Source organism: Aplidium turbinatum, chromosome 18, assembly GCF_918807975.1.
Source record: "Aplidium turbinatum chromosome 18, kaAplTurb1.1, whole genome shotgun sequence".
Lineage (NCBI taxonomy): Eukaryota > Metazoa > Chordata > Ascidiacea > Aplousobranchia > Polyclinidae > Aplidium > Aplidium turbinatum.
In genome coordinates this window covers 12,214,320-12,237,676 of record NC_137489.1, presented here as the reverse complement: position 1 = coordinate 12,237,676, position 23,357 = coordinate 12,214,320, and the positions used below count along the sequence as shown (strand labels likewise).

The 23,357-nt window shown below is 37.2% G+C and overlaps 1 protein-coding gene across 1 annotated transcript in view; it reads left to right on the top strand.

The window, feature by feature from the left end:
* Nucleotides 1-12,526: 12,526 nt before the first annotated feature.
* Nucleotides 12,527-23,357, top strand: part of LOC145787819 (uncharacterized) — a 30,683-nt gene continuing 19,852 nt past the window's right edge. Inside the window, exons 1-3 of the mRNA XM_082599653.1 lie at nt 12,527-13,582; nt 19,916-20,099; nt 22,153-22,301. Coding sequence (XP_082455779.1) covers nt 12,610-13,582; nt 19,916-20,099; nt 22,153-22,301 — 1,306 coding nt within the window. The 5' untranslated portion in view covers nt 12,527-12,609. The remainder of the gene's footprint in view (nt 13,583-19,915; nt 20,100-22,152; nt 22,302-23,357) is intronic.

The following is a 23,357-nucleotide window of genomic DNA, read 5'->3' as shown; positions in this document are numbered from 1 at the left end:
TTTATTCTGCACCCCAAACATGAATGTGCTTTCCCTTATAATTGGGCCCTGCTTGGAGAATCTTAGACAAAGTTTTTACAAATTTAATGCATACAGGTTGGCATTAAAATATAGTTGGTGTGATTTTCTCTCGCTTCCACTCCTTAAGTGAGGTGACGGCAATTTGTGAACAATATCACTTTTTGTGAATGAAGCACTATCATCTTCATCAATTGCAAAGAGAAGCTTTTCAAAATTTTCTGGTAAGCACTGCATTTTCTTCAAAAATACTCCCTCGAATTCGCCATCTTCAAAAGAGTCGATTCTCGCGATATATGGAACTACTCACGATTTTTCGGTAATCTTTACTACCGTACAATGAAGTCCCCTTCAACAATTTCTGTATTACTTAAATCGCAGTCACTGGAGCTATCGGCAAAAGGAATTGACATTGTATTGAAGTTCCAAAGAAGCTTTCCCATGATGAGTTCTTCGTTTATATACCCGTAGCCTACCATAGCCTAATTCTTTAAGAAAAAGTAAATATGTTATGAAGTATGGTAGGCCTTTGAAATCAAAAGACCTGCAATAAAATTACAGTAATTCATGAAGATGTCATTTTATGGAATTTCACGAGGTTATAGCCAGGAACAGTGCAAGCAATTTTAACCATAAATCCACTCATTTAAATTAGTCTCAAACTAGCAGAATTATATTGTCCAAAATTATTTCAAGTGGGGCAAGATGATCACCCTGATCAACTTGCCCCACGTGCAAGTGATCATCTTGCCCCATGCCAAACATTTTACTTTCAACTGCACTCTGTTGAAACTTAAAAATACTAACAAGCTATAAGAAGCAAGGCTAAATTATGAATTGACTCCCTAACCGATGGGCATACTTTCGTTTTTCTGACATTCTTAAAAAACAACGTTATCACCTGCTTTTTGTGATTTTGCAATTTTACTTTTAGCTACCAAAATCACGTTTTTCAGCACAAGTCCTAAACGGCTAGTCTAAAATGGCTGAAAGTTACATGTAAAATGGCGCTTTGGTAGAGCTGCCACTACTTGGCAGCACTGCGTTAAAGCTTCATTTTAAAAGAAAATAAATGGGGGTGATCATCTTGCCCCCGTGATCATCTTACCCCAGCTTGCCCTAAACAAAAAGTCTACGCTGCAAGTCTACGGCGTAGAATTTGCGGCGTATACGTACATCTCTGCTGGTGCTGAGCGTTCTCACACTGGGCAAGCATATTCTGCAACAGAATAGCATAAGGCTAAAGCAGTTGACCGTATTGTGTCAGGGATGGCACCCCAATCAGAGTTTCCGAGTTTCTGTGAAATATTATTTCTAGAAGCCACCTTAGCTCTTATCTTTTCGATATGGGATTAGTATGTAAGGGACCTATCTAGTTTGACACCGAGGTATTGTTTGCTAAAATCAATCATGTATAAAATTGTGCACTGGAGCGTGAAGTAAAATTAGTCTCGAACCAAAATTTCAGACTTAATCGAAAGTAATTTTCCCAACGACTACCAAAAATTGACTTTTAACTAGGGATTGTAGATCATAGGGATGCGAAACTTCATCCGCTTTTGGCTTATCCGCAACACTAGAAGGGTTAGGTTTCTTTGTAATTTACAAAATATTTTACTTTTTATGGGTTATATAAGTAGAGTGAAGTTGGTTTTAAAGTAATTTAAGGTTTTTAGTTGAAAGCAAGCCAGCAGTAAAGCGTAAAAAAAATGTCAAATTGGCAATTGACCCTTCTTAATGTTGAAGGAACAACGGAGTTGCGCGTCCCGTAATGTACCGTCCCTACTTTTAAGCCAAAATTCCGCTTTATTAAGGAGTTAGTAACAAAACTCCCTGAACAAAACTATTACCCTGTCAACTAATTTTGGGGAACTGTTTAAATTATTCCTTTATTTCAATGTACCCCCATTTTACGGTACGATAAACTCTTTCGTAATGTTTGATGCTAGGTCACATTTTTAATGTCTTATTTTGTTGTGTGTTTGGGGTAGGCTACTAATTTTTTATTTCCAAATTTTTCTAATTGATTGAATCTTTATCCTCTGACTAAAAAAGCTTTATTTGAGAGCTTAATCTTGGCAGTTTCGCATACTTGTAGAGGCTTTGAACCACTGGTGCAGACCCGGTTACCGAGATGGACAGAGTGAAGTTTCCGATTGTTGAGGTGTTGTTACCGGGGTACTATTCCTTGCATTAGATGCCACTGCATAGATGTCTCAAATTTTCTTTTTCATAAACTTGTTGATTAGATTCTCCCAAATAAGAAGATTTTCTCACAAGTGAACTCGCAGTTCTGCTCGCACTCACCGCTAACCGCCACTACTTACAATAACCGCAAAACTTTGGCGTTCAAAAGTGTAGCAAATTGACAGATTTAGTTCTATCAGATGATTTTCATTAATTTTTTTTTTTTTTTTGCTTTTTATCGGTTTAAACTACCCTGCACTTTTCCAATTAAATGATTTCACAACGATCAATGTTGTAAATGAGTTCCACAAAAAGATTTTGGATTCGAATATTTTTAATTTAACGAACCGTGATGAAAATACGACTTGTGTCAGCTGGACAACATTTTTTCTTACAACAAAACAATTTTTCTGTCAGGATGTGGCTGGTTTCATTTTAAGCCTTTTGTTGTATAAGCCTATCTATTAATCCTAAAATATACTGTGTCGTTTGAATAAGTTAGATAGGTTCTGTGCGTCTGTCCTTCAGATATCATATTGTTCATGAAGAAATAAATGCTAGCCTAAGATTGTTAAACTTTTAGTAAGCCAGCTAACTAGGCTATTCAAAACTGGTTGGTTGATTTTGAACCATTATCCTTGGACTGACAAAGCCTTGATAGGTCATTCCTGGTAGTTTTGCATACTTGTGGAGGCTGTTGACGCAGGGCCAGTTATCGAGATTGACAGAGTAAAGTTTTCCAATTCTTGAAGTGTTGTTGGCGAGAAATTGTTTCTTGCACTAGTTGCGCTGAGTGGAGAGCATTCCTAAAATGTGTTGCTAAAGCGTATAGCCTACCCTGAGAGCCGAACCAGCGCTGCTTGATCTTGAGTCGGGCATGCAACCACTGAGCTAACGGGGCGGACAATGAGCTAACCAGGTGGACCTGAGCTAACGTACGGTAACGGACAGGACACTAGGCTATACCGTACGGTATATGGTACATTGTTCAATTTAAAGCAACAGACTCTTGATTTTAGGCAGTGGCTATTGTGGTTCAGAAAGTAACTCATCTATATAGTACTGTCTTAGTATATCTGGTACTGGTAGCCTCTGAGGCTATGATACCGTTATTACTCTAGCATAAAATTTGCCTTTTTTCCTAGCTGCATGATTTTTCAATTTTAACAACCATTGCTGGCTTAAAAGCATCATAATTCTCCAACTTGAATTTTGTGACACATTGGTAGGCTATAGAATGATGATTTTCAACGTTTTGTAGTTTGTGGCTTTTTCATAAACGCTCAAAAGTTTTGTAAAACTGAAAAAAATCATTAATTGATTTGCAAAACATTTATCAGGAAATGTGACGCTAATTTTCCATCAGTAATGGTTATAGTTCTTGTAAAATTTATCTTGGTGCGTCAATCCACACGAGGCATTCATCATTTGATATCTTTGTGCAATGAAGGCGCATAGAAGTTTTGTGATACAAATGTTTCCCAATCTTGTTAATAGAAACTTAACCTAGAAAAATTCAACACTATCAAAAGCGAAGCAATCGCTTACAACTTCATCTAGAAAAATGTACCATGAAAAATGTTTTGTGTCGATTGTGACAACTTAGTGCATTTAGAATCTAATCCAACAGAAAACTGAACACAACAACTCTGACTTTAGCATGACATTTCATATATGTGATTGTGTTTTTTTTATGTTGTGTCATGGTTAACCTGTCGCAAGACAATAGATTGCAGCCAACCTGTGGCAGAGACGTCTCACCACAAGACTACTTCTTTATCGATTGATTGTACAACCTGTGTACTACTGTACATCTCACACAGGTTGTACAAATGTACAATCATTGTGCCTACACTTTTCAACAAATAAAAAAATTACCAGAAATATGCCACTAACTATCGGTTTACATTGTGTGAATCAAAAATCAAATCATTGTTGAAAAAACTTGAATCATGCCCCTTTTGTGTACAGAAAAGTTACAAGGAAAGATTTTGACGTATATGGGCAACTAACACCAATGTTAGTGTACATTTGATGACATACGACACCATATTTGCTCAACTATAAACCTTGCCTGCTAATGTTTTTATTTCTCATCATTTGTGAAGTTTACATTTTGGGGCAGCTGGTGTTTTTGATTGATGAACAAAAGTTTTGTTACCGTACAATATTGAAAACATAGGCTAAGCAATCAGCAACTGGTATTGTAGTTAGAAGTTTTAAGATTATTCTGTTGTTCTTTTTCAAAATAGATCAACAGTTGTCCAAAGTTCGACTCAAGCAAGGCATGGGCATGCTGTGATAAGGAAACATTAATAGCATTAGTAAGGTGAACAAAAAGTGCAGACGTTGCATGAAATTAGGTATCTGCTCAATGCAAGAATGAATTAGAATTTGTACTAAGTGGTCTCGCTGGGAGATGTTTCTGCGACAGGTTGGCTGCGGTCAGTTGTCTTGTGACGCATCAGAGTGTCATGTTCTCCAGGCTATCTTATTTGACTCTGGATAATTTGTCATGTTGCCTAGCTAGGCGCCATTTTATGATCCCCGCAAAAAAAATCATCTAATTTGATGGTTTTGGTGTCTGAGTGCACATTGTACTTTAGCTGCTTCGAATGTGCTTGTGGATCTTTGCTGATTTCATAATTTTTTTACTAATTTTTTATCTACTATGCTTTCAATTTGCTTGTTCTTTAACTCCACAGTTTTTTCAATTCCTCCTCAGGTGTTGAGTTAGTGGATTTTGGTGTATCATCACAACACTAGTATTTTTTATAGCCTTGTTTAGAACCTGCTGCTTTAAACAATGTCAAAAAGGGATAGTATTAGTAAGTTAAAGTCGTTAAACTTACAACAAAAATATGACATTGTTACCAAATACAAAGCCGGATGCATCAAAAATAAGTCTAAGTTTGCTAAGAAACACAATCTGCCTCGATCCACACTGATTTCAATGATCAAAAACTCACAAAAAATCATTTCTGATTATGACAATGGAAAAAACTGTCACTTCAAAAGAAAGAGAAAGCACAACTTTGATAAGGTAGATGAACCTTTGTTGGTATGGTTCAAATCTACCAAAGATGAAAAGACGCCAGTTAATGGAGAAGATATTGTACTAAAGGCGCAAGAATTTGCTAAAGCATGTGGTTATGAAAACCCTGATAAATTAAATATTAGTTGGATTAACAGATGGAAAACGAGAGAAGGAATCGTCAACAAGAAATTACATCAAAATGTAAGGAGTGTAGACCAATCAACAGTTGCAATAAAAACCATTTTGGATGAAATTAAAGACAAAGCAGGTAGTAGAAAAAAAAACACTGATATGAATGAGAAAAGCCCATTAACATGTATTTCAGCAAAAGAAGCATTGAGTATGGTAAAGAAGTTGCAATTGTTTATGCTGCATCAAGAAGATGGGTGGGAACTATTTGAATCGCTTGCAAAACTTCATTCCTATCTCATACCCAAGTCCTCGGAAGAGGCTAAACATGAAGCCTGTTAAGTTAAAAGAATAAAATTATTAAAATGAATTGTTGTCAACATTAACTTACCTATCATGATCATTAATTGCTACACAGCATCTTAGCTCAGACAACTTGCTGCAGAGAAGTATATATCTCGCTGCCAAATGACTTGTAGCAAGACTATTTTCCATTGCAAATATCTAGTTTCTCAGCACAAAATGTTAGCTAGCTTTTCTGTCACAGTACATTTTCATGTTAGGTGACATTAGAAACAAGAAATGTTCCATACTTCTGGTAGTATATAGGGCTGTTCTAACGAGGGAGCTTACAGTGGCATTGCAACGTTGCATTATGCTTCAGGGCTGAGGGTTTATCCTTTTCAACTTTGGGTGTGCCTTTATGTGTTGTTACTATTCAAGTTGCTGTCTCTATTTTTTGCCCTTTCTAAGTGCAGGATTCTGGCACTCACCTTGAAAAACTTACAACAAACACTAAACCTAATGTACAAGTGGAAGTATGCACAGTTATGTCACAGTGCATTCTTTTGCCATAATAGTCTCCACACAGGAGTAAAATGGTTGGAACGCCTGTTTAACCTAATCAAATAATAAAGAGCCCAAAATGTTATTGTAACTCATGTTCAACACGGAGTGGTCTGATTCGGTGAGTTCGATTCGGTGAGTCCAATTCGGTGAGTCCGATCCCTTAACGGGGGATTTTTTCAATTTTTTTTTTAAATTATCGGGTACCGTAGCCTAATTATCATTGCCCTTTTAGGGTTAGGGGTTTGGAGTTAGGGTTAGAGGTTAGGAACTCACCGAATCAGACTCACCGAATCGGACTCACCGAATCGGACTCACCGAATAGTAGCAGACCCTGTTCAACAAGTATTTTGAAAACCATACTGTTTTCATCCTCATTACAATAAATGTAAGCAACCCTTGTGTTGCTTAGTTTCAAGTTAGGATAGATTGCTTACATTTATAGCACTGAAGATAAAGACAGTATATATATACTTTCCGAAACCTTTGCTAAACATGAAATTAGTATCTACAGTTTGGGCTTTTTATTTTGTATTAGTATCAACATTTATTGAAAGCATGGTCTTAAAGCACAAATTGTGATCACCAAAAGTTTTTCTTCTTTTTTTATGTACGGTATGTAACATTTGGGCAGTTCCATGATAAGGACAACCAACCCATCAAAACATATTTTTTATCTGATAACAATAAAAATGGTATCCCTGGAAAGCTTATTCTTTCTAGTTTTCAGAAAAAAAAAAAATTTGGCCCCCACACAAAATGGGTGAAAGTTATGCTTCAGTAAGTGAACATCATTTCAAATGTCAAAAAAATGATGAAAAATACTCATATATATACTGAATTCTGAAGTTTCTGATTGATATTTCAAGTAACTTCGTCAATACTGCTGTTGTACAATCAGAAATGAGTGTAAGATTAATCTCTAAAAAAAATTTTTTTGAACAAGGTGTCACATTGGACTTATAGCATGTAGGACTTCGACCTGGGGGTCCTGTACGTCCGTCACAAATTTTTTTCTTTATTTTATTTTATTAAATTATTAGATGAATTAAAATTTTGAAACTTCATTTTTTCTTTTAGTTCCTACATACCAACCTACATCCCAAATGGTTTTCAAAAATATTTTGTTTAACTAAGTAAAAATGCGTGACGGATGTACACCGTAATGGAACGTCCATCACGTAAGTCTGTCACATACGTCCATTACAGATACTAATACTGTTTAACTAACTTTAACTTAGTCATTTTGTGGTGCTTATTAATGCAGGGATCATGTTTAATTGTTTATATTGTCACTGATTTAAAAAGTTATTATCCCAAGTACAATAAATCTTAGTTATTATAACCCCATAGTTTTCAATTACACTTTCTACATCTTATGAGCTCATAAGTGTAACCTACTGATTACTGAACTCTTGTTACAACAATGGTCCACAAGAGGGCCGTGAAGTCTTCAGAAGAAAAAGGATAGGATGAGCACAACAATAGGGGAACATAAGCACAAGGGTATCTTTGAGGAAGAAGAGAAGTGAATATCTACATAGTATGATAGGAGTTGAAGGATGTGATAGCAAAAATTTAAAGTTTTAAGCAAATGATACCTCGTAAGTTAGATAGAAACATGGCTTTTAACTTTCAGTGTAGAACATAATTATAAATTATGTTACTGGTTTTGTACTCTTTCCAGCACTTGATGCCAGTAAGTCACAGGAATTTGTGTTCACTACAGTAGCTGAATTGATATTTTTTCATCTTTGGTGATTAGCAATGGCTAAAACTGATAGGTTAAGCAGCGGCAAGAAAAGAGAAATAAGAAATTGAAGGAAAATCCACAGCTATACTTGAACCATTTACACAAGGATCGTCTCAGAAAAGAGAAAGAAAGAAAAACCATGAAAGAACGAATGACACAGCAAGAAATTGAAGAACACACAATTAAGGAAAGAAATCGCATCTGAAAATATCGAGAAGAAAAAAAAAAACAAAGTTGCTTCTGCTGAACTTAGTACATCGCGAATTCTGTCTCCATATGGGTCAAATCAAGCAACTGGAAAGGCTTCGCGCAAAATGTCCAGGTGTTTGCCACATTCACCAAGTAAACAAAAGATTCTTAATTTTAAAAGCTGCTCAAGCAGAAGGATTAAATCTTCCTGTCGACACTAGGCAAACAAGCAAAGGCTTGTCGCTGGACACCATCATGAAAGTTCAAGAGTTTTATGACAAAAATGATAGATCATGGCAAGCTTCTGGAAGAAAAGATTAGATAGGATCATTATTAGAAAGAAAGGAGATGATGGAAATACGATGGAAAAGCAAACACAACAAATACGGTATATGACCAATGACCATGTCTCTGATGGAAGCATATCAATTGTATTTGACAGAAAATGAAATGCATCTTGAGAAAGTTGGTTTATCCAAGTTTTACCAGCTGCGACCTCAAGACATCAAAACTTTTGATAATATGCCACATATCAGTCATAGACAGCAACATCATCGCTGTGGCTTACACATCCGATGATAAGCAGCACGCTGTTGCTATTATATCTTCCAACTATGGAGAATCTAATGAAGACATGAACGTCTGAAGTAGAAGAAAGTGCTTGCTATCAAAAAAGTGATTGGGTACTTGTTAAATATGATAGTGAATTTTACCCTGGTGAAGTTCAACAAGTAGCGAGCACAAACTACGAAATTTTAGTGATGCACAAAAGTGGCAGTGTGTGGCGACTGGCGATGGCTTATAACTATGTGTGTACATGACTAATAACTAGTATACTTATAAGATACATGACTTATAACTATGTGTGTACGGCACTACAGCAACTACACAAGTGATTCTACTGGTAATGAACAATAAACTTTTATATTAGTTCATTTTAATATTGGACGAAAGAGCTTACTTTTCAACTATACCGTAATTGTAATTATTTGTATAGGCTGATCTCAATTAAAGCATATATATTGGAAATTTTAACCCATCCATTAAGTTTTGTATTATGTATGCGATTTTTCACTTCTTTTATAGTAGATTTCTTGCACCATTCCTGCTTAAATTCAGAGCCGTACGTCCGTCACGAAAGTTTTGTACGTCCGTCACGTTACATTCTGGGACACAGTGTATTCAATTCACACAATAAATTTGTGCAACAACTTTTGTGAGTTACTTTATTCATTCATTAAACTGATCAAGTTAAAAAATTGCAGTTACCTATGTACAAATCAGAGCGTTTTGTATCTTACGAAAGTTACTCATGATTTCTTGTTTCTCTGCGTACGTCCATCACGCATGATAAACGAGTTGTATCTATTTTATTAGAAGCAGCTAGGAAAAAATTTTTGGGGTGATTTCATAGTGGTAGGGTACCCTTTCATGCTATGTAGTAAAATTGCCAAGATTTCTATTTCATCAACAATTACGGACTGCTATAACTCTCTGAATGTTACGTCCGTCACGATGGAACTGCCCATTTGTATTACTAAAAGAGTCCGCAGCACTGTGGTAGTCACAATACCGGTAGTACATTTTGTTATGGAATTTTTTCGGTCATGGTGCTCAGAAATATTTGTATATTGCAAGATATTAAATAGGCAGTGCTACCATAGCGTGATGTCTACTACGATGTGCTGGCTGACTTGTTCATACAACAGGAAGCCATTGAAGGGTTGAGGTTATACTTAAAAATAACATGTTAAGGTTTGGTAGCATTTAAAATTTACTAGGGTGTGTATGTCAGGGATGAATAATGCAATGATGGATCTGTTACTGCAGTGCAGTGAACCTCACACTATGGTAGCCCCAAATAGCCTGCTGTGATAAAATATTTTTGTGTCAAGTTGCGCATATCAAAACATCACTCTGTATACCATAGCCTACCTTAGATATTTTTCAATGTCTCAAACTTTTTGAAAACTCTGTATGGTGGCCCTCTTGCAAAATGCATGTACCATGCATTTGGTGCAAATTGGAAAAAAATGATGCCGTACCATACTTCAATCGGTTGTTTATTTTATGCAGTTTACATTGTTATTGATATTCACCTTATCATGGTCTTACTAAATTGCTTCTTAGATGTCCATTTTGTAAATTTCTGGTTTATTTATCAATTTATCTGTCAGACAAAGTTATTTGCATTAATTTTATGGCAGTAAAAACAAGCTGACACTGACAGCCATTATTATAAAATTGGCTTTTGTGATTTAGTAACTTAAGATATACTTTGGAAGCATATCAATAATTTTTTTAGAAGTGTGGTTTATATACGGTACCTACAAGCAGTCATTAAGTAACTTTCATAGAAATCATGAAGTTGAGTACTGAAAACTTTGGATGCTCGTTGAGATTATGTATCTCTCTAGAGCAGGGGTCCGCAAATACTGGGTCGCGACCTAAGTTTGGGTCGCGAGACCATTCACAGTGGGTCGCAAAACGGTTTAAAATTACCATAAATATAACTTGTATGGCAAAAATAAATACAATCATAGTCTTTGATGTGCTGAGTTTCGTATAATTTGGTAGGCTACAAGAAAATTTATTCTTTCGATTGTAGTACAGTAGTTAAGCCCACGGTTATATATATAGCCTGGAAGACAGCTTGAGCCAGGGCATGAAAACTCTCTCAGCTTAGGCTATCTCCAGAACTGGCGACTGAAACTTAGCCAAAACAAAACTTTGGCGGCAGCTTTCCACCTATAGCCTACAATCGGGAAGTTGATCGTGAGCTACATGTTCAGAACAATGGAAAACCTCTGACCTTCTGCCCGAACCAAAATATCTTGGGGTGACACTAGACAGATCGTACACATACCGCCACCATTTGGTGTCACTGTGCAAGAAAATGACATCCCACGCTGCACTACTCAAGCGCCTGGCAGGCCACAGCTGGAGGGCGAGGGCTGACACTTTGCGTATAGCAGCCTTAGCCCTTGTCTACTCTTCAGCAGAGTACTGTGCACCTGTTTGGTGCTGCAGTGCACACTGCCATAACATCGGCACTGCCATAAACAGCGCCCTGCGCACAGTTACCGGATGCATGCGTCCCACATCATTGGATAATTTTGCCATTCTCGCTGGCATCCAACTTTCTGAGCTTCGTCACGAAGAAGCCACTCTGTTTCTTAGCCGACGGGCACTAAAGCCTAATCATCTTCTCCACCACAAGATCTCTGCTTCCCAAAACCAGCACCCCAGTCGACTGAAGTCAAGACAACCATTCGTGCCAGCCGCTCAACTTCTGATCAACGCAGCAGATGAACTTCATCTCTGCGGCTACTTGGGCGGACTATAAATGGAATTCTGAAAGGAAGTCAAGTACCACCGGACTTCATTCGTTCATCCCCAACGCCGACACATGCCCCATCGGCCTGACACTACAAAGACAAGCATGGGTGCGCCTCAACCGTCTTCGTACGGGCGTCGGGCTTTTCCGGTCAACCATGCACCATTGGGGAATTGGCCTCTTCCTCCTCCTGTGAATGTGGTGCCGAGGAACAGACTGCAGACCACATCATCAATAAGTGTACTATCTTCAAGCCACCTAACGGAGTGGAAGGTCTGCGTGTCATGGATGATGAAACTAAATACTGGCTGCTCTCTAATAGCCTTCCAGTGTAGTCCGGGAACATCTTGAGTCTGGGCTGGTAAAAGGATAGAGTAGACCGTCGGCCCCAGAGGCTTGCACGACGACGAAGCGCACGGTTAATAGGTCCACCCGCTTATTAAGCCCAATTTGGTCCATTCCGGAATTACTGAAGGTATAGGAGTGGTAGAAAATTGTCTCCCGCAGCCAAAATCGTCCGGTCCCGATGTGGCCTTAATAAGTGGGGACGACCGTATTGGAATTGATATTAATTTGCAAAGTGTTTTGCGCAAAATTATATGCTTCCGAAACGTTTGGGTCGCGAAGACTTCGAACGATTGCTTTTTGGGTCGCACCAAAAAGTATTTGCGGACCCCTGCTCTAGAGTAGCAATAGTTGAAATGTTCACTTGATGAATGAGAAATTAAAGCAGAAAAAATTCATTTGTTCACTGACATTTTACATGTCATGACATTGTGCTGCCTCGCTTCTCAGAGCAAATCAGTATGCACACTGTCTTGGTATGCAAAACTTGCCAGAGAAGTTATGATTTAGCTACTACTTTTAACTGGAAAGTGTGACAGCAGAGAAGCTTTGTCATTATTAAATGTTTACAAGAAAATCATTTTCTTTGATGAATAATAATTTTTGTTGTACTTTACTCATCAATTGTTATGCTGACATAGACATTTTTGAATTGCTGTAACTGTATTTTAAACACAACAGTTTATTAGGTTTTGCAAAATTTAAAGGTTTACAATTGCATGAAATGCAACGTAAACTTTAAGCAACAAATTTTGTTCTTTTGAAGTGATGTCTGTTCGTAATAGACATGGCGGATATGCAAATCAGAACAACGAATTATCAGACATGCAGCAAAGACCTCCACTGCCACAGATGTATCCTGCAAATGTGTCACGAGAGGGATTACTTTCAAACAGCGGATATGATAACATTTATCAAATGGAAAACATCATGCAGCCAACAATAATGAATACCGTTGTGTCCCCAAATCAGACCATTGTCCCTTGGCAGTTAGGAAATGGGAATTATGCGAACCCATGTTGGGTGGCCATGTTCGATTATGATGCAAAAGCTGACGACGAGCTATCGTTGCAGTCTGGGCAGCAAGTTGAAGTTTTATCAAAAGATATTGGGATATCTGGTGATGAAGGGTGGTGGACTGGCAAAATAGCAAATAAATTGGGAATATTTCCAAGCAATTATGTCACACAGCCAAGGCATAACATGCAGCATTTGGCACCACCGCGTAATGGGATCTACCACAAGCTGAGTGAAGATGATTCTCCTTTGGATCCAGCAGAAGCTGCTTCTCGTGATGGGACAGTTGAGGAGAAAATTTCAATAAATCTTCAAGAAATAGACTTCAATGAGCTTACATTGGAAGAAATTATTGGCGTAGGAGGTTTTGGCAAAGTGTATCATGGCTTTTATCATGACCAGGAAGTGGCTATTAAAGCTGCAAAAGTGGACCCTGACGAAGATGTCAGCATGACTGTGAAAAATGTTCAAACTGAAGCAAGATTATTCTCTTTATTAAACCACAACAATATCATTGGTCTGGTGGGTGTGTGCCTTCAGCAACCAAACTTATGCATCGTGTTGGAGTACGCTCAAGGAGGAGCATTGAACCGATGTCTAGTGGGTAGAAAACTTCCTCCTCATGTGCTAGTTGATTGGGCTTTACAAATTGCAAAAGGAATGCATTACCTTCACAATGAAGCGCCTGTTCCATTAATTCATCGAGATTTGAAATCTAGTAATGGTAAGTATTATTTCAATTGACTTTAAAAAATAAAACCATTTTTATACAGACTTTACAATACATCATGGTGTACTACTGTACAAATATTGAAATGTATGTTTCACTAGTTTACAATTTTTTTGTGTGCCAAAAGACAATTTTGTTTTAGAAATGTCTAAGAGCAGTGAGCACTGACATTTTATCACATTATTTATATTATTGTTTATATATTGTACTGTCTTTACCGACGATATTGGTTGAACTCATTAGCATACCAGTATGGAGTTATCAGCTGTTAAAAGACATTGCCTCTATGTTCCAATCTAGTTATTACAATGGTTACTCAACACTTCAACACAAACTTCACTGTTATTATTTAACATTTGAAAATAGTGTTTCATTCAGAATCATCATAATCCATCGTCGGTTTGTTCCCCACTAGTGGGGGTGGCTGATTGTTTCCGCGCAGCAATTGTTTTAATCCCTTTTCTCCATTTCACCCTGTCCCTTGCATCTTCCTCCTTCAGTCCAACTTTTTTAAATTCATCCTTCACTTGTTGTTTCCACGTTCTTCTTGGACGACCGTGTTTCCTCTTCCCATCCACCTTTAGATCTAGTGCCTTTCTAAGAAAACTTCCTTCCTCCCTCCTTATCACATGTCCATACCATCTTACTCCATTTGCCCTTGCCAGTTGGTCTATGGTCTCTCTCATCTCTAGCATATCCAACAATTCTTCAGTCCTTTTTTCCCTTCTCGTTTTCACCCCACACATTGCTCTCACCATTGACCTTTCCGTTCTTCTTAGGATTGCCAGTTCACTCTCTCTCAATACCCATGTCTCGCTACCATATAGCATTGCAGGCCGCACACAGCTCCGATATACTTTTCCTTTCATCCTTAGTGAAAATTTTCTGCCATGCAACATTTCCCCACATTCCCTGAACTTTGCCCAGCCCAATCTTGCCCTTGTTGTCACCGCTGCTTCACATCCACCACTTCCATTTATCCGATCACCCAGATAACAGAAGTTTGTCACTGTTTCGACGACATGGCAGAACTCATCATCATGGCCTTCCACTTCATTCCTTCCTTTACTGCATTTCCCACAAACAAAAAACTTCGCCAATCTTGTTGCGGCTCTCTTCACATTAGCACATCTTGCATGTACCCACTTTCCACATTCCTTGCATTGCATTGAATTTCTCATCACTCTCTTGCCACATATTCCACAGGGATCTACTTTGTTCTCAACAACTGTTCCTTCTGCTCCACTCACCATCACTTTTGTTTTTTCAAGATTCACCTTCATACCCTTGCTTTCAAATGCTTCTTTCCACTTCTCAAACTTTCTCTCCAGTCCCTCCATACTATTACTTGTCAAGACCAGGTCGTCTGCATACAAAATTTCACTCAATAGGCCCTCCCTCACTCCTTCAGTTACAACGTCAACCACAATAGCAAATATCAGAGGTGACAAAACTGATCCTTGGTGTACACCAACCTTCACAAAAAACTCATTCATAAAATCTAAATCAATTTAACTGCAGCAATGAAATTTGTAAGTCTAGACTTTGTTCATAATTAATTACACTGGTAAACACAATTTTTCTTGCATGGAGTTTTTCGATGGATTTAGGGTACGGTAATTTGAGGTGTGTTGGTTTTTGCTCATCACATCACGTTTTTGAGATATGAAAACTTTTTTTTATTTGATATTTATTTTATAACTTACCTATTAAAGTTATAAAATTTAGGTTGCGTTTAAGGGGTCTGCTACTATTCGGTGAGTCTGATTCGGTGAGTCCGATTCGATGAGTTCCTAACCTCTAACCCCTAACCCTAAAACGGCAATGATAATTAGGCTACGGTACCCGATAATTAAATAAAAAAAAAATTGAAAAAATCCCCCGTTAAGGGGTCGGACTCACCGAATTGGACTCACCGAAACGGGCCATTCCGCGTTTAAGCACCCATGTTTGCAATGGGAGACAGCTATTCCCTCAAGAATGCTTTTCCAAAACTACTTTTGTGATTGCATCCTTTTCGGTCATTATTAACTGCAGTACAAACACTAAATAAATGAAATATATTTGAAAAAGGACAATTTGGAGCATTGTGCTTATCACTGATAAGGCACCACTGAAAAGCTGATTTTTTTAGTAATGTGTCTTTCTCACCGAATTGAATTTTCAGATTTAAACTAAGCATTTATGCAAAAGTAATATTGTTACTTTAAAACGATTTGTATGGTGCTGCAAAAATCCAAAACATATCTTGGTACTAACAAACCCAGTCACATAAAGATGTCAAAAATTTTCTTTTTGTGGCTGATGAACTGCATAAGGGACATCTATGGCTGATGAACTGCAACTGCATCATCGAACTCCAGCAGTAATTTGCCATCATGTTACAGTTTCATCAACCTTGGTAACTTTTTTCCATCACTTTGATTCCTGGTGGAAATGCTTTCCCTGCTCCTCATTTACGTCACCAAGGTTCTCTGGAAACTCACTCAGGCAGCTAGGTGCAAGTACTGAATTGTAATGCTCATCCTATTCCCAAGGAAGTTATGAACCACATCAGCAAATGCATTCCAAGCTCGAGCCTCGATAATAGTCATGGTAGTCACGGCTGGTCCTTTAAGCAACGTTCTAATCTGAACCCCATCAAATATCCTGCTTTTTTCTTATAGCTAAGGCCAAGACGTTGAGTACCGGTATGTAGTCAAAACAGTCCCCAGAACGATCAAGTGCTTTGACGAACTGTTTCATTAGTCCAAGTTTGATGTGTAATGGTGGTGGAGTGATCTTTTTTTGATCAACCAGTGGATTGTTTATGATATTTTTATCTCCAGATTTCATCATATTTCTTGGTGGCCATTCTTTTCTACCCAATGTTCTTAGTTGGTTCTACTATCCCAGTAGCATAAAAAGCAAGGATAATTGGTGTGACCTCCTTGTTGTCCCAATAGGAAATTCACCATTTTAAGATCTACGTAGATCAACTACTAGTGATTGCAGTATGTTAATTTTTCTAACACAACTTTAATGTTTGCATAATTCTCCTTCAAAAGACATAATGTCCTATAAGTGTAGATCCATACTTGTTTCCATTATGAAGCAAAACTCATTTTAGGCTTCTTTTCGAGCTATCAATAAACAGTCTTACAGTTAGAGTGATATGCAGATAAACCCATAGAAAGAATAAGCCCCTTAACATCTGTGCAGTAACAAGTTGGCCGTCTGAGAGGATGTACTTTCTCAATATAGCCTCTCTGCCCTGATAAATGAAGCGCTTGTACTGGTTTTGAAAACATGTTTTCTCCTGTAGCCTGGAAGCCTTTGAAGCTACTTTTCTGCATGATTGTGTGGTGTCAAACTCGTGAGTAAATGAGCAGCTTTTACGTAATTTATCAATATGGAACATGCATATACCAAAAAAAACGTGATGTGATAGAGGAAATCTGAGCTCAGTTCGAGTCAGCACCCCAAAATTACCCTAAATCAGTTCTCAAAGTCCATACATGAAAAAAAATTGTTTTGTTAAACAGGTGTTATTTTACATAAATTTTTGAAAACATTTGTTACAAAAGAAAGAAATGTAAAACGTTCTACTTGCAACGGATACATTTTTGCTATATTATACAGTATAATATAATGGGTGTGTGGAACTGTGGATAAAAGCCAATCTTCAGCATGTTTTAGAAAACTTTTGGATACTCCAGTTAGATGCTTATCTCTCTATCAGCTTTTCATTCTTTACTCATGCAAGCTTTTTATGAAATATATATAATTTTAATGAAAGCTTAGGAGTTTTGCATTTTACTGATCAATTATATAGTATACTTCAAATTTTCAAGTCTAGTTTATTTTCAGTTTAGCATTTACATGCATTGTATCAAACAAGCATGAAGTACATTGTTAGTTTTTCGTTTGTTTTATTGTTGTTTTTTGTCTATTCAAGAAGACATGTGGAATTGTGGATACCACAATGTCTGATGTAAATAGAAAAATTGTTGGTTCATGATCAACACCTGGCCACAAGTCGCCAATAGTGTGTGGATTCCACTGAACTATTGTTCACATATTTCATTTGCAAGAGTTAAATATTATTATTGTGGTGTCTTGCAGACTACCGTACTGCAAAGATTCTGTTAACATTAGCCCTCAAATTGTTTTTGCCAAGTGATTCACTTGTTGAGACTTTTGTACAATAGATTTGCACTTTTGTGAAACAGTTTGTTGAAGCAAACTGAGATGCATTAATGTCAACCAAGTTCTGATGATTCATTTCAATGAAAAGCTCCATGAAACAGCTGTTTCTGTGGTGTCTGTGTGGATATTTTTTTGAGCAACTCATTAAATTTTAATGTGGCTTGCAAATTGGATTTATATAGATTTCCTTTGTGTCTGCACTTGAAGAGAAATGCGAACATCTTCAAGTGTAATTCAAAACAGCAGTGTTTTCGGTACAGTTTTACAAAGTTACTGCATCTTTTTCAGCTCATGTGTGTGATGAATGTATAATATTACATGATACTTAAAAACTTTTGCTGCTGCTAAGAAATCTCTTTAAAAGCTAACAAAATCAACTCAAATACAAAATGGTTTGTTGCACTGAGTGGTAGTTTTACTTGAGTTATTTGGCATGGTTTTAAGTGGTAGGAATTCTTTTAATAAAATGCGAGCAGTGTGTTTAGTATTTTGCTAAAAATACTTTTCAATTAAATAATTTTTTGTTATTATTCAGCATGTAATGCAAAACTGTTTTTTCTTAAGCTTTTTGTTATTAAATTTATTTTGCTCCAGTGAAAAACTTTATGTTTTGGATTGAATGAAAAACTGTTTCCTGAATTGACATTGCATAGGATTTTACTCATTTTTGTATTGTTTATATTAAACTAAGTCATGATGCAAGATTATGTGATTAAAGGTTGTGGTTGTGGTACTGGTATCCAGGATGTTGCAGAATCGGAGTTCTTACAATTCTAATCTTAGTCCTTGGCCTGTATGATCTGTAAAAATAGACACGATCATCCACTTCTACAGAGTTCTCTGTCAATAAAATGTAACCCTCTTTCACGTGATGAGTGATTACTTTTATACATATGCAAAAGTGAAATCTGGTGCAGTGGGCATTGCCTTGCACTGTGTTTGGTTTTTCTGGTCATGTCGCTTCTTATATTTGTTTACACAGAGGTTTTGCTTTGTCACTTCGGTTTTGGTTCTCAAACTCATTGAGAAAAAGCATTTTTCACTTTCCTTGAAGCAAAGCAGTTCAAGATAGATATTGATTTTATTTTGCGTTCAATTTTTCACGTCATTCATGCATGATTGGATGGTTTTCTTCTGGGAATAGCTTTGATTATTATTAACACACTCCACTGCTACCTTACCAATGGGTTGAAACTAAAGTTTCAATCTGCCTGTGCTTTTCTTGGTACTTTTGTTTCTAAGAATACACCCACGCAACAAATTTTAAACCTTTTGTTTTTCTTGAGTCTATTGTATCTGGTGGTACCCTATATTGCCAATGCACTATTTGCACAAAACGGCTTTGTTGATCCTACTCAGCCAATGGGAGTCAGCACCAGTAAACCAGTTAATTTTTACATTAGTTTAACGTTTGCAGACGTTGAATCAATGTAAAAAGAACACATATATATGCTGTCTGGAAATATTGAATCCAAAGCGTTCTCATTAAAGCTTATTGTGGCATGTTTTTAAATATTTATGCATGTACATTGTGCAAGGTGTCTGAAGAGAAACAGATCAGATTTTGGTGCAGTCTACTTGGCAGATTTTTTTTTGAGTAACACACTTTCAGCTGCGATCGCCTTGACCAATGCTTCAACAAAAGAAACAACTTTTTAATTGATGCTGAAGTCTTTAAATTCCAATTTAAAACCCTTTGGGGCTTTTTACTTTTTATGCTGTACATTGCTGTAGTGCTTTTCGTAACTGCTATAGCGTTTAATTACCGGAAACTGTCGCATATGGATAATTAAATAAGTAAAACCTGGAAAAAGCGAAAAAACATCAAGTTAAACAAATGTACCGATCGAAAGTCTGATTCAATCCTGATAGAAAGCCTAATATTTTGGGAATTGTTTTTAATCAATATAATTTTGGTTGAGAGGTGACTTTTATTGAAATCGTGTTTCTAATTAGCTACATTTTGTTCTCCAAACACCATGGTAGAAATGTGCTACATTCGCTGGCTGACATTTTTAAACCAAAAATGTGTTAAACTCACCCTGAAAGGTTTTTTTTAGTATGTATTGTATATATATACTGTTTGAATAAGCAGTTATACTTTTAGCTCATTGACATCACATTATACTTCCATTTCAGTTTTGATAAAAGAGCCATTTCATGGGGACGATGACATCTTTCACAAGACAATGAAAATATCCGACTTCGGACTAGCAAGGGAGCTTTATAAAACAACGAAGATGAGCGCTGCAGGGACCTATGCATGGATGGCCCCCGAAGTTATCAAATCATCTACCTACTCAAAAGCCAGCGACGTTTGGAGGTAAAAAGTTGTTTTCTTTTCTATGAAAACTTTTCAAAGACACATATGCAACAAAACACACGTATGTTGAATGAAACTGTTGCTAGAAAAGCGGCTAAAAGTTTTAAAAGCACATTTTTATTTGTTAAGTCATCCCTGACAGTTTATCGCAACTTGGAGTACGAATGACCACATTCTTGTCACCTGATCACCATTGCAATCCAATGACCAAAGTATCCATCTGACTATTTCACAATTGATCCACTTACTTAAGTTTTGTATAATAAGCAGGCTACAATTTCCTGCACTGCGCTTTTGTCCAAAGTGTCCAATATCACTGTACTGGTTGTTTGCTTTTGAAGTGTAGCTTTATTTTGATTCGAAAATCTGCTTTCAGGCCATCGGTGATGCAAATCTGTATTTTTATGAACGAACGCCCACCAGAGTGAAGCTGTTTGTTGATTATTTTATGGCTCAAGTTGCAAAAATTGATCAAACATTTGCTGACATGTTTTGTGTGCTTAATGTCGCTTACTGCTGCCTTGGTGTGTTTTATAGGAGTCTACACTTATAACAAGACAATACTTTAAAAATAGCCACGTTGTATTGCAAAAAACTCTTCAGAAACGGAGCTATGACAATTCGAGTTGCCAATTTAATAGGCTACTGCCGTTTTGTAGTCGACCGTTTCGGTCTGCGTTGTCCAAACTCGGGTGTCGATGTTGCATCTATTTAAAATTTAAAGAAATTTTAAGGATCATTTCATTCTCAAAATCATCTTCACGTTACCGGTACCTCAACAATTTTTAATACAGTCAAATACCGGGATAAAATAGAAAGAACTATGCATGAATGCCAAAGTCATGTAAGTTGGCGGTTTCCATGTTAATGTTCAAACTGCGTTTGACTAAATCCAGTTCGAACATTAACTTTAAGCTTGTCCCCTACCAAAATTCGCCATTATAAGATCCAAGAAGCAAACTCAATTGTTCCATTAACAATTATATAATTGTGGTTTCTATCCTTTTTTTGTAATTTTATTTTTTTCAATGTTATTTTACCGAAAGACTTGCGATCTCAGAGGGTTGCTAACAAAATTTTCAGTAAAAGTGGCCAGTGGACTGAAAATGGCTGGGAAGCCCCGATCTATGGTGTGAAGCCGACGTATGACATTTTTATTTAACTTATAATCGAGCTGTTAGAATTACTCACAAGATAACAGTTAATTAAACTCGCCTACCAAACTGATCTCTTCAATTTCTCTACATACGTAGAAGCAGCACCGAACCTAAATTTTGGACAACGTCCGCACCGAAACAGTTATTTCTGAAACGTCGTCTCCAAAACAGATTATCTCCGAATTGGGCCTTTACTTTCAGAAACAAACTGAATTACTCGAACTACTTGAATGTTTACTCAGCATTCAGCAATTTATAATAATGCTGAGTAAGGCTTAGATTTCGTCACGTTTCTACAACTTTAGCATGCACATGGTGCAAGATATCCATATCTCAATCAGTTTGCTTGTTCAAATGGTGTAGTTCAGTGTTCTATTCAACTCTAACTTGTGCATAACAATTGCCTTTCATTGTTAGCAAATTATATATGATAATCCTTTCGATGGAAAGAATCTTAATTACTTTGTTTTCATGCGTCAAACAAGCCCATTCTGCACTAATGCGTTTCATTCAATGTTGGCTCCGTGACAACATTTCAAACAACTCCAACCAATAAATGCAAATCATTAGAGCGCACACTGGAATCATACCATGATTAAAGTTTCTGTGTGGTTAAAAGTTTTTTGATGTGTAGATAAGATTAAGTGGTTTGTGAGATCGCTTTGCTATGTTTGCTTTTGCAAAAAAAAGACACTTTTAGGGATTTTTTCTGAAGAAATAACATGTAGACGACAAAAAAAATGGGTTAACCTGGAGCGGGGAATAACCTGCTTGTGTTTTTTTGTAAGAATTACACTCACTTGTTCCTCAATTGCAACCAAACACCCGAAAACATCTACTGCCGACATTAAATTGTCCAAGTTCTTTTGTTTACTAATGGTTCACTTCTTTTCCAGTTATGGTATTTTACTGTGGGAGTTGCTGACTGGCGAACAACCATACCGTGGCATTGATGGACTGGCGGTCGCTTACGGGGTGGCTGTCAATAAACTAACCTTGCCAATCCCTTCCACGTGTCCGAAAGAGTTTACTGTCTTATTAGAACGTACGTGACTTTTTGTTTGATTTATTGCTCATCTGTTTTGATTGTTGCAACAAATGTGTTGGTGTTTTAGTCGCTAATGAAGTCGTTTTATCTTCAGCTTAAAGCTTCGGTTTAGACAGCTGGTTTGTGGCTGTAAAGGATTTGTTCGTTATAAAATGCAGAACACTGACAATAAAAGGCAGTGGACGATTGCCCTTTTCTGAGAAATTTTTGCCGCCTTTGTTTTTTGAGTTCATGAGCGAACCCGAGAGAAGGATTTACAAGCTGTCTAGAAAGAAGCAATAACCCCTATATATACATCTTTGTCCACCTTCAAGCATATCATTCGTCAGTACGCTTTTGTTCCATTATGATTGTTCAACTGATGACTTAATGAGGGGGGTCTGCTACTATTCGGTGAGTCCGATTCGGTGAGTTCCTAACCTCTAACCCCTAACCCTAAAACGGCAATGATAATTAGGCTACGGTACCCAATAATTTAAAAAAAAAATTGAAAAAATCCCCCGTTAAGGGATCGGACTCACCGAAACGGGCCATTCCGTAATGAGGGACACCTAAGGGTCATTGGAGTGGTCTAGTAAATGGACTACCTTCTACGAGTGAGCAGACATGGTTCAATACCTCATCGAATTCTTTTTTCATGTACCAAATTTGTCCCAATTTCTCATGCAGATTTTTTTCCATATCTTGCGCAATTAAACTATTTTGACAGTTCCCTTGGCCGCATTATGAAAACAGTTTTTCTTGTCTAAAAAAACTTAGATGTTTTCATTCTCTGGGACGCTTTGCTTCCGTGTTACCGCGACGTAAGAGCCATGTACCTGAAACCGGAAGCATGAAACATGTCAGAACTCGCTTTCTAATTTCAAATTGAGTTGTTTTTCTCCTTGAAAGCAAAACAGTTGAGTCATGCCTGAGATTGGGCATAATCTGTACCGAAATTTGCCCCTGCTCAAATTCATAGCCACCTAATTGGGGTGGAAGGTCTGCTTGTTTCGGATGATGAATGCAAAGACTGGTTGCTCTCTAGTAGTCTTCCAGCATAATCTGGAAACA